The sequence below is a fragment of the Myotis brandtii genome, unplaced genomic scaffold, assembly GCF_000412655.1.
Source record: "Myotis brandtii unplaced genomic scaffold, ASM41265v1 scaffold220, whole genome shotgun sequence".
NCBI classification, from domain to species: Eukaryota; Metazoa; Chordata; class Mammalia; order Chiroptera; family Vespertilionidae; genus Myotis; species Myotis brandtii.
In genome coordinates, this window is record NW_005358250.1 from 1,361,020 (window position 1) to 1,371,030 (window position 10,011).

At 55.9% G+C, this 10,011-nt stretch overlaps 1 protein-coding gene across 1 annotated transcript; it reads right to left on the reverse strand.

Annotated features, from left to right (window-relative positions):
* Nucleotides 1-4,215: 4,215 nt before the first annotated feature.
* Nucleotides 4,216-6,615, reverse strand: GUCA2A (guanylate cyclase activator 2A (guanylin)). The gene is made up of 3 exons (XM_005866052.2): nt 6,527-6,615; nt 4,743-4,929; nt 4,216-4,454 (listed from the first exon to the last, which is right to left on the reverse strand). Exons 1-3 carry the CDS (start codon nt 6,599-6,601, stop codon nt 4,390-4,392), a joined length of 327 nt encoding a protein of 108 aa, XP_005866114.1. The 5' UTR covers nt 6,602-6,615; the 3' UTR covers nt 4,216-4,389.
* Between the last annotated feature and the right edge of the window lie 3,396 nt (nt 6,616-10,011).

The following is a 10,011-nucleotide window of genomic DNA, read 5'->3' on the forward strand; positions in this document are numbered from 1 at the left end:
GCAGCCCCCACCCCCACCCAAGCTCTGGCAGTGCCCTGGCCACCTCGGTCATTGCCACCCTCCCAGGCAAATCCGCTGGATCTGGCACAGAGCAGTGTGACTCGCCGTTGGAGGAGTTTGGCCCCTTAGAAAGCCCTGCTGCTGAATAAAGATTCTCCACCCACACGTGAATCAGAGTCCACTTGTTCATCCCCAGGAGCCCTGGGAGGAGCTTCGTGGGAGCCCGGTGGGCTGAGGACAGTGTGGACTGGAGTTAGGAATCCCCAGGGTTCCAGCACCCAAGGAGTTGGTTCACTACGTCCTGGTTGGTATAGAAGGGGGTGAGCTCAGGGCGGGAAACAAGGCACCCAAGGTCCACAGAGCACCCAGACTCACGTACCCCAAGCTGAGCTCAAGGCCTGGCCTGGCTGCAGGGCCAGAGCTCTGCGCTCCTGATGGGGGTGTGGGGAGCTCCCTTTCTTCACTGGGACAGGAGTGGGTGGAGGAAGGGTCCCGTGGTGCCCCCTCCCAGGCCCATCATCAAGCTGACCACGTGCTCACGGTGCCTGAGAAGATGGCCCTTCGCTTTCACCTCCGGTGCCCCCAGCCCCAGAGAATATTCATCACAATAGCCACCGTTTATCGCGCGTTTGCTACAGCCTAGGCACTATTCTAAACCCTTGGCACGTATTAGCACACTAAGCCTCACAGCCGTCTAACGAAGCAGGTACTATTATGATTAGCATCTCCACTTTCCGAAGAAGGACACCGGGTTCTGAGACGACCAGTCCAGGCTCAGCAAAGTGGTAAAGCAGGATTCTTCCCGCAAAGCCTGGGCCAGAATCCATGCTCTGAAATGCCAGGCTGCGTCTCCCTGTGACACCGGCCCCCAGGCCCTCTGCCTCCACATTCTCCCTCGCAGTGGCCTTCGGTGCCATAACTCAAGGCCAGAGCCCAGCTGAGAATTCCCTGGAGCAGGGCCTTTCCTCAGCATGGGGTCCTCCCCAGCTTTTGCCTGGGGCAGTCAGAGAGGAGGAAGGTCGGGTACCGAGGAGCTGGGCCCTCTGAACTCAATTCCCCAACCACCTCTGGGCCAAAGCCAGGATGAACCACCCTCAGAATTCCACCCCTCCTGACTGCCCAGTTCTGCTCCTGAGTCCTGCAGTCTCCCAGCCCACCAGGCCGCGAACCCCAGAGCTCCAGCCCCTTTCCCTTCCTCCCCCACAGGCCAGACTGGCTGGGGCCCTTGCAATGCCTCCTGCGTCCCTCTGGGCTGGGCCGCAAACCCCAGAGCTCCAGCTCCTTTCCCTTCCTCCCCGATTGGCTGGGGCCCTTGCAATGCCTCCTGCGTCCCTCTGGGCCGCTCTCATCTCTACCATCACTCGAGGTGGGCGTTTAGCACACTACCCCAGACCAGGCCAGAGCGTCCTCCCTGCCCTGCTTTCCATACCCCTGCCTTACCCTCCGTGGCTCCCCGGGGCCGCCTCTCAAGTCTAAACCAAGCCCATGAGCCATGTGGTTCCCTCTCTACCAATCCTTTCAGCTATTCTGGGTTCCTATCTGCCTGGGGAGGAGGCCGTGAAGGAAACTGCCACTGACCAAGCATCTTTTTTGTGCCAGGCACAGGGCTGAGCCATCCACACAGAAATAATAACAACAATAATAACAGCAGCATCAACCAAGTGCTCACTGTGGGCCCGGCTGGGGGAGCTTTAACAGCGTTTCCTGTATCATCTCATTTAATCTTCACTCAACCACATTTATTTAGGGGTAAAAAGAAAGGCTTGCAAACAACTCACTTCTTAAAGCTCTAAACGTGGAATCTCTCCTCTCTTCCCCGACTTTGTCATCCCCAGTTTACAGATGAAGGAAAGGAGGAAACGGGCTAAGTGACCTGCCCCAAGTCTCGCAGCTGGGAACAGGCAGAACCACACCTCACACCCAGAGCGCGGGCTCCAGAGTGGGAGCATTAAATGATCCTACTAAGCGCTCATCAAATGCCCCTGCAACCTGGGAGGCAGGGTCTGCTCTCCCCATTTGTGGTTGAGGAAACCAAGGCTCAGAGAGGGGTGCGCACCTTGTAATGACACGCTCAGGCTCAAACTCAGCCCATGTGCCTCCCGGGCCACCCTGTCCACCTTATTGCAGAGAGAGAGTTCGCCCACCCAGCGCCAGCAGAGCCCAACACTGACCACCACCAACTGCAGTGGAGAAATATTGGCTATTTTATTGTGAATGGTGCCAGCCCGGAGGACGGGAAGCCAGTGCGCAGAAGCCCAAACCCCCTGATGACGTGTAGGTTACAGATTGTATAGGGCGAATCACAGGACACCATGGGCTCCGGGTTCAGGGCTGTACAGACACACCCTGGGGTCTACTCTGGCATCCCTCTGTCCAGTTTCATAGGAACGTAGCCAGGGGGTCATCCCGCCTTAGGGCACAGGAGCTGAAACTCAGGTCAAGATGTTATCTTTAGCTTAACACAGTGGTTCTCAACCTTCCTAATGCCGCGACCCTTTAATACAGTTCCTCATGTGTGGTGACCCCCAACCATAAAATTATTTTCGTTGCTACTTCATAACTGTAATTTTGCTACTGTTATGAATCGTAATGTAAATATCTGATATGCAGGATGTATTTTCATTCTTACAAATTGAACATAATGAAAGCATAGTGATTCATCACAAAAACAATATGTAATTCTATATGTGTTTTCCGATGGTCTTAGGCGACCCCTGTGAAAGGGTCGTTCGACCCCCAAAGGGGTCGCGACCCACAGGTTGAGAACCGCTGGCTTAACAGAAACCCATACCTTGTGACCTTCAGTGAAGGCTGTGCCATTGTTTCTGGCTGCCTCAGGGGGTTGATGACTAGTAGGGGAAGGACTCGCTAAGGCTTACAGGGCAGGCTGTGAAGAAACTGAAGAGTGTTGGGGTACATAGTCAACAGAAATGATACGCTAACAGAAATCAGGACCCCTGGTTTCACCCAGATGAGCTGTTCCAGTGCCTTGGCCCTTCCTGCTTCTGTGTGTGTGTGCACCAACCCCACCTTCTGGAATGCCCTCTGCCCCCCATCTCCACACAGGCTTTGAAATTCCATCCATCCCAATGCAAATCCCAAGGGCTGATGCAAATGCCTGCCTCCCCTCCCCTTCACAAAGCCTTCCCTGACTTCGAGGACATCATTCTCTGAGTTCTGCAGCCTGGGGAACCCTGCTTGGGTCACCCAGTTCCCCTCCACCCTTCTCCCCAAGAAGGACCCAAGAAGGTGGCCTCCTCTTTCCTCCTTCCCTCGACCTCCTTCTGCACCTCACCTCCTCACCCCTGCCTGAACCATGCTCAGCTTGACCCTGGTTCCCTTTCTTTGGTTTATTTGTTTCTACCGTTTATGGAGTTGTTATGTTTGCATATAGCCTGAACTTTACATACATCATACACACGCATTTGCATGCAGCACTGCCCCTGGCCTGGGAGGCAGGTGCTATCACCATCCAGTTTTACAGAGGAGGAGACTAAGACACAGAGAGGAAAAGCTACTTTCCTAACATCGCACAGCGCATGGAAGACCTGGGACTAGAAGCCTGTGGCTCTTGCTTTTCCCTGCTCTGTTACATTCTCATGCAACCATCCAGGTGGTGGGCCTCACCCCCTCTGGGGAGCAGAGAGACTTCCCCAGGCACAGAAGCCATTACACCTCAGGGTGGCCAGAGCTGTGCAAGGGGTGTGGGTGACCACGGTGCCTAGGGAGCCCCAAGGACAGAGTGGGAGCATGAAGACCCCTCCTGGGAGGGGGGGTAAAGGCTCCTGAGTAGAGGCCCTGGGAGTGGAACGGTGGGGCCCGAGTGGGACCTGGGCAGGGGTGTGGGGAGAGGAGCCATGCAGAGGTGAGAGGGGCAGAGGAAATGCTAAGAGCTGAGACTTGGGGTGTGGGCAGGGGAGTGGGGGTGGGGCAGGAAGCAACGCTGAAGTGGTCAGAGGGGGCCAGATCCTGAGGCACCTTGAATATTCCAGAGCTCGGGGCCAGTGCCATAGACCCCTGTACCCTGTGCGCACATGTGGCTTAGTGACTTTGGTGGTGTGGAGAGTCAGGCCCCTTGGTGCAGGGAGAGTGGGGCCTTGGCACTCAGCACTCAAGGCCCTCAGCTTTCGAGGGCAGGTAGGCATTCATGAAGCTGAGAGATGGTAGACTGAGAGATGAGGAACGAATGAAATCAACGCCAGGAGTACTCTGGAATCTGGTTTATTAGAGGCAGGTTGGAGAAGCAGCCAGCAGCTGGCAGCTCTGATGGGGTCAGGGGCTGGGTCTCCCCAGGCTGCTCTCTCCTTGGTCCTCCATTGGGGGCAGGGTAGATAAAGATGCCAGGAGTGGGAGCGTTCTGAGGGGGAGGGACAGCGAGCTCCTGCTGTCCTAGCATCCAGCACAGGCAGCGTAGGCACAGAGCTCACACGTGCTCGGGTCCTCAGCGATGACCTCTGGACAGGAGAGACGGGGCCCATGAGCACCAGCTGCTCTTCCCCAAAGCCCCCGCCCTCCTTTGAGCCAGAGCTAGGACATCTGCCACCCAGCTCCCAGGAGAAACCCAGGCCTGTCCCCTGTGACCAGTTGGGCTTTCTGCCTCAAACCGGGACAGGTACCGCTCAAACCAGCCAATCAGAGCAGAGCCCCGCCTCTGAATCCCACCAATCAGAGCACTTCTCTCCTTCAAGTGCCACCAATCAGGGAATTCCTAAGCCCCACCCGTCAGACAGGAGGCTACTCACCCAGCCTCCCCAGGATCTCATTGGCGTTGGGCTCCTGGCAGACAGGCTTGAGTTCTGCAGGAAACTCAGTAGAGCTACAGAGGTCGGGAGCCACAGGTCCATCAAACTGCACTCCGCTGTCAATGCTGGGCTCCCGGAGGCCCTTGAGCTTCTTCACTGACTCCAGAGAAAAGGAGAACTTTCCATCCTGAGAGAGACATGTCCAGAGCATGAGGCCAAGCTTCAGCCTGCTCCTGACTGTTTCCTCCAGGACTGGCCCCTCTCCAGCCCCAGCGGCTCAAGCAGTGTTTGTGGCCCCTGGGAACCAGACCCTCCTCTCAGGGCAACATGAGGTAGTTAGAGCTCGGGCCTTAGAGCCAGACCGTGGGCTGGGACCCTGGTTTTGCTCTGTGGCCAAGGACAGGCCCTTAGGTCCTGCCTGTTATGAGGAACGGAGAGAATGGATGTGATGTGTCAGGGACACAACAGGTGCCCGATACGTGGGAGCCACTGTGCTGATTTTTACGGAGAGGTACCGAGCTGGGACCGGGCCAGGTTCCACGTGGCCAAGCCCCGGCTCTTTTCACCCCCCGCCTGACTGCCACGTGGGCTGCTCACCTGGCCCCCAGCTCCAGCCTGCAGCCTGGCTGTTGTTTGAGAAGCAATAAAAGACCTCCCGAAGCCTGGCTGTGACAGAGGGGGGCCCCTGCGGGGTGCCAGACGGCTTGCCGCTGGCATTCTTCCTCGGGATGACCATGTGAGTCCTGAGATGCAGGCCAGTGCTCAGGCTGAGTACAGGACTGAGAAGTAAGGTCTGGAATTGAATCTGAGGCAGGCTAGTAAGAAGCCAGGAGAATTCCTTGGCAAGTGGAATTGGGAACTGATATAACTGAACAAATGAGTCGAGCAATTCACAGCCAGATACAGACGGTCACCAGGGGGCCCAGCAATGGGCAAAACTGGCACCAGACCTGGCCCCCCAGGGGGGTCTTCCCTCCTCTGGCATATCACTGGTCATGCCTGACCTTTCCCTGACCTTTCCCCCCTAGAGATAACATCTAGGCCTCCGTTGTATTTCAGCTCTAGGCCCAGAAAAGCAGCAAAACTAGTGCTGGTGACTCCAGGACCAGATGCAATGACTAATGACCCCCTGCCTGGCGCTGACCAATCAGTGGAGACCGAGACCCTAAATGGATACACCTGGAAAAGCTGATGACTATTCTATTGAGATCCTCCCCTAAGACTCTTCTAAACTCCCAGCCTTTAAAGCCCTCAAAACAAAGGTCCCAGCTTTTCCCTCCCCTGGGCACCCCCCACACCCCCCGAAGGGATGTGTCTCCTAAACTCTAAGGGTCCCCACGAGACTTGCAACCAGGGGAGCAATGGGCAGCGGCAGCTCGTCCTGGGCTAACCCCCTGAACCTACCTCCAGGGTCCCCTTTCCTCTGACTCTCCAGGGAGCGGACAGCAGCCCCATCTTGGCTCACTTCTTTCCTATAACGTTTCTAAGGAGCCAAAGCCACCCACCTAGTCTCCTGTTGCTTCTTCTGCCCTAAGCCCTTCCTTGTTTCACTGTCCCCAACTTAAATAAACACTCTCAAAATCACCTGGTCTCGCGTTATGAAATCTTTCCCGCACAAAGTCAAGAACCCACACACTGCAGGCTGCCCTGAGGCAGACGTGCTCCCTGCCTGGACCCCTTTCTGGTAACAAATCCAGCTCCAAAGAGGGGGTGCTCTCTCAGGGCCCAGGCCCTGTGCACTGGGGTTAGAGAGCCGGCTGGACCAGGGTAGGGACAGGACTTACCTGCACAGTGACTCCCCCTGCCAGGGCAGCCCAGGTTCCCAGGAGGCACAGTGCGGCAAGCGGGAAGGTGTTCATGGCTGCAGTGCCCGAGAGAGGAGTGGCTGGTTCTGGATGTCAAAGGGAAACAGTGGGGCTTTTAAAGAAGGCAGGGTTACTGAGTAACCCAGGAACTTTTGGCAGTCTCATCTGCTCACCTGTAAATTAAGGCCTAATCAACTAAGGCTCAAGACAGCCCTGGCAGATAAGAGATCAGTTCCCTTCCTGGGCACTCATTTTTGACCCACAGCCAGCTGGGTCCTGCATTCATTCACCAACCACATACACTCACTGGCAACTGCTCTGGGCCAGGCCCTATGCTGGGCCGGGTCTGCAGACCCAGCCCGGCCCTTGAGGAGGGGTCCCAGACAGTGGCAATGCTGGGTGAACAGGGAGGTAGGAGAGGAGTCGGGTGGGGAATGAGGGGCACCTCCCCCAGTCCAGGTGTAGAGCAGTTCAGGAAGGTTTCCCAAAGAAGGGCATGCCAGTGCCCAGTTCTGGAGAATGGGTGAACACTTTCTTAAAGAAGGGGTCGGGGGTAAAGGCATTTCTTACAGAAGATGCTACATTTATGACAGCTGAGGTGAACTAGGCCTGGAATATTCAGGGAAATGGAGTCATTCAGCCTGAGGGGGGGTGGGGGAAGGGAGTTTGGAGGGGGCTTCACATGCTGAGAGATGAGGCTGCGGAGCAAGGCAGGTACTAGGTGTGGCCACTATGACTTGGAGGAAGGACTCAGCTCTGCCAGCCCACAGCCTGGTTCAAGCCTTACCTACTGCCCAGTTTCAATGTGTGTGAACTTGGGAAAATTGTTTCCCCTCTCTGAGCCTCAGTGTCCCTTTGTGTCCTCTATGGGGACTAATAATAATACCTGCCTCATGGGGTTATTTCTGTCAATAGCAGCATCCACTTCTGGTCCCCACTGGCCTCTCTAGTGACTTGCCCATCTGAGCCACAGCCTGTCCTCATTTGTGCTGATCCCACTGTCCTGCCTGTCCTTCAGCCTCAGATTATCTTTAAACTAGTGGCCCAGTGCACGAAATTCATGCACATTAAAAGGGAATTAATTAAAGGAAATATTTTAATATTGCTATTTGCCCTTTCTCTATAATAGAAGTGTCTGAGATGAAAGAAAATTAGTAAAATGTATATGAAAATCTTCCTCCTGTCAGAGTCTGGGGCTCGCCATGGGACCCAGAGTCAAGTCCCCACCCACCCACGTGCACCTCGAAATCGCGTGAGACCCAGACCCGGCTGGCCCCACTCCCATTGGACGAAATCCAGACCCAGCCGGCCCCAACCCCGTCAAGCCCTGCCAGGTAGGGGGCGGAGCCTCAGGTCCCCGTCAAGCCCCGCTGGGTGGGGGACATGGCCTGAGGTCCCCTGTCAAGCCCCATGGGGGGGGTGCAGCCTCAGGTCCCTGCTGATCGCTCGTTACAGGAACCCCCCCTCCACTGTGGATACAGCCATCCTGTGAGGGCATGACAGAGTGAGGGTCAATTTGCATATTATCTCTTTAGTGCACACTCAGGTCCCCCAGCCTGGTGCCGGGACAGGGGATGCGGCCTGAGGTCCCCTGTCAAGCCCCACCAGGCAGGGGGCACAGCCTCAGGGCCCCCATCAAGCCCCATGGGGGGGGTGCAGCCTCAGGGCCCCTGTCAAGCCCCGCTGGGTGGGGGGCATGGCCTGAGGTGCCCCGTCAAGCCCCACTGGGCGGGGGGCACAGCCTTAGGTCCCCCGTCCCAGCCCAGTGCCACACAGCCTCAGGTCCCTGCTTATCGCTCGTTACAGGAACCCCCGCCTCCACTGTAGATGCAGCCATCTTGTGAGGGCATGACAGAGTGAGGGTCAATTTGCATATTATCTCTTTATTCTATAGGATGAGCTCCTTCCCTCTCCCTCCCAATTCCCTTTCCCTCTGATTCCCCAACCTCCTCCCCCGTCCTGCTGTTTCTACCTGCTGACCATCCCCCATGTTGCCCTCCCATTCTGCTCCACCTCCCCCAACTAGCCCAGCCTAACCTCCCCACCCTGGCCTTTCCTGAGCATGCTTCCCTACTGTGGAACACACTGTTCCATCCGCCTGGAAGACTTTTCCTTTCTTGTTCCCAGGTGAACTCCTACTCAAACTATAAGGCCCAGGTCAAATAATCCCCACTGTGTCCTCAGCTAAACTACCTCTCTTTGTCCCCATAGGACCAAGTACATTCCCCTATGGGGGATCTTGCTGAGTGAGAGTACCTGGCTATGTGTGTCTGCCCCTGTAGACTCTGACCCCCATGAGGACTAGCATAGTGTGTGTTCATTGTGTTCTATTGGGAACAGGGCCCCAGGACAGGGAGGAAGGGAGGTCCTGGGAGCTCCATGGCTCTAATCTACAAACAAACCTGTCCAGAAGCCAGTAAGGGGCCCTGAGCGGGGGCTGGGGGTGCGGAAATCCCTGGGTGTGGAGAGTCAATATTGAAGGAGGAATTGGAGGGGCCAGATCCTGACCAGAAGGGAACTACAAAGGGGCAGGAAACACCTGTTCTAACTGCCTTCCTAGGTCCCTCTCAGAGCTAGACTGGCCTTCCTCCCCTTTCTGGTGTGGGTGTGTGTACTGAGGTGTGTGTATGCACATTCATGTGCATGCTGATGAATGTGTATGTGTTTACACTGAGGTCTACACATCCAGTGCACCCATGTGGTGGCTGGTGCTAGCTGAGAGCTGGTGGGAGTGAGCCCTGGGGGAGGGGGAGGTAGAGAACATCAGGGTTGTGGATGGAATTTAGGTTGAAGGTGAGGCTAGAGATATGCCTGTGTGTATGGACACTAAGCTAGCTGTACATGTGCATGCTGATGAATGTATGTGTGTATGCGTGTGTGTGTTTACACTGAGGTCTACACATCCAGTGCACCCATGTGGTGGCTGGTGCTAGCTGAGAGGGAGGTAGAGAACATCAGGGTTGTGCATGGAATTTAGGTTGAAGGTGAGGCTAGAGATATGCCTACAGGTAGCATTTATTTCCATTAGGATGGAGGTAAGCACCAGGCACAGATCAGGAGTGCAGCTGAGGGTGCTGCTGGGGCTGGGGCTGGGGCTGGGGTGGGGGTGGGGTGGAGTTGAGCAGGTGAAAGCTGGGTTAGATCAGCCTGAGGTTACAGGTTAGGGAAGATATCGTAGCAGTGGGTAATAGCAGTTCAAGTTAGGATTCAAGTCCAGGTGTGGGTTAGGGTCAGGTTTGGAATGAAGCGGGGGTTGGGGTGGTGAAGTGTCAGGGTTAGGTTTAGAATCAGGGGGGTGGTTAGGATTGGGTTGCCGTGGGGATTATAATTAACATGGAGCTTTGGGGTTAGGCTAGGTCCGTGGTCGGAAAACCACGGCTCGCGAGCCACATGCGGCTCTTTGGCCCCTTCAGTGTGGCTGTTCCACAAAATACCACGTGCGGGCACGCATGTACAGTGCGATT

Coding starts and splice junctions, on each gene's coding strand:
- GUCA2A (XM_005866052.2), bottom strand. CDS start 6,601: ATGAACACCTTCCCGCTTGCCGCACTGTGCCTCCTGGGAACCTGGGCT. Junction 4,930..6,526: donor CAGGGGGAGTCACTGTGCAG/GTAAGTCCTGTC, acceptor TGTCTCTCTCAG/GATGGAAAGTTCTCCTTTTC. Junction 4,455..4,742: donor TGAGATCCTGGGGAGGCTGG/GTGAGTAGCCTC, acceptor TCTCCTGTCCAG/AGGTCATCGCTGAGGACCCG.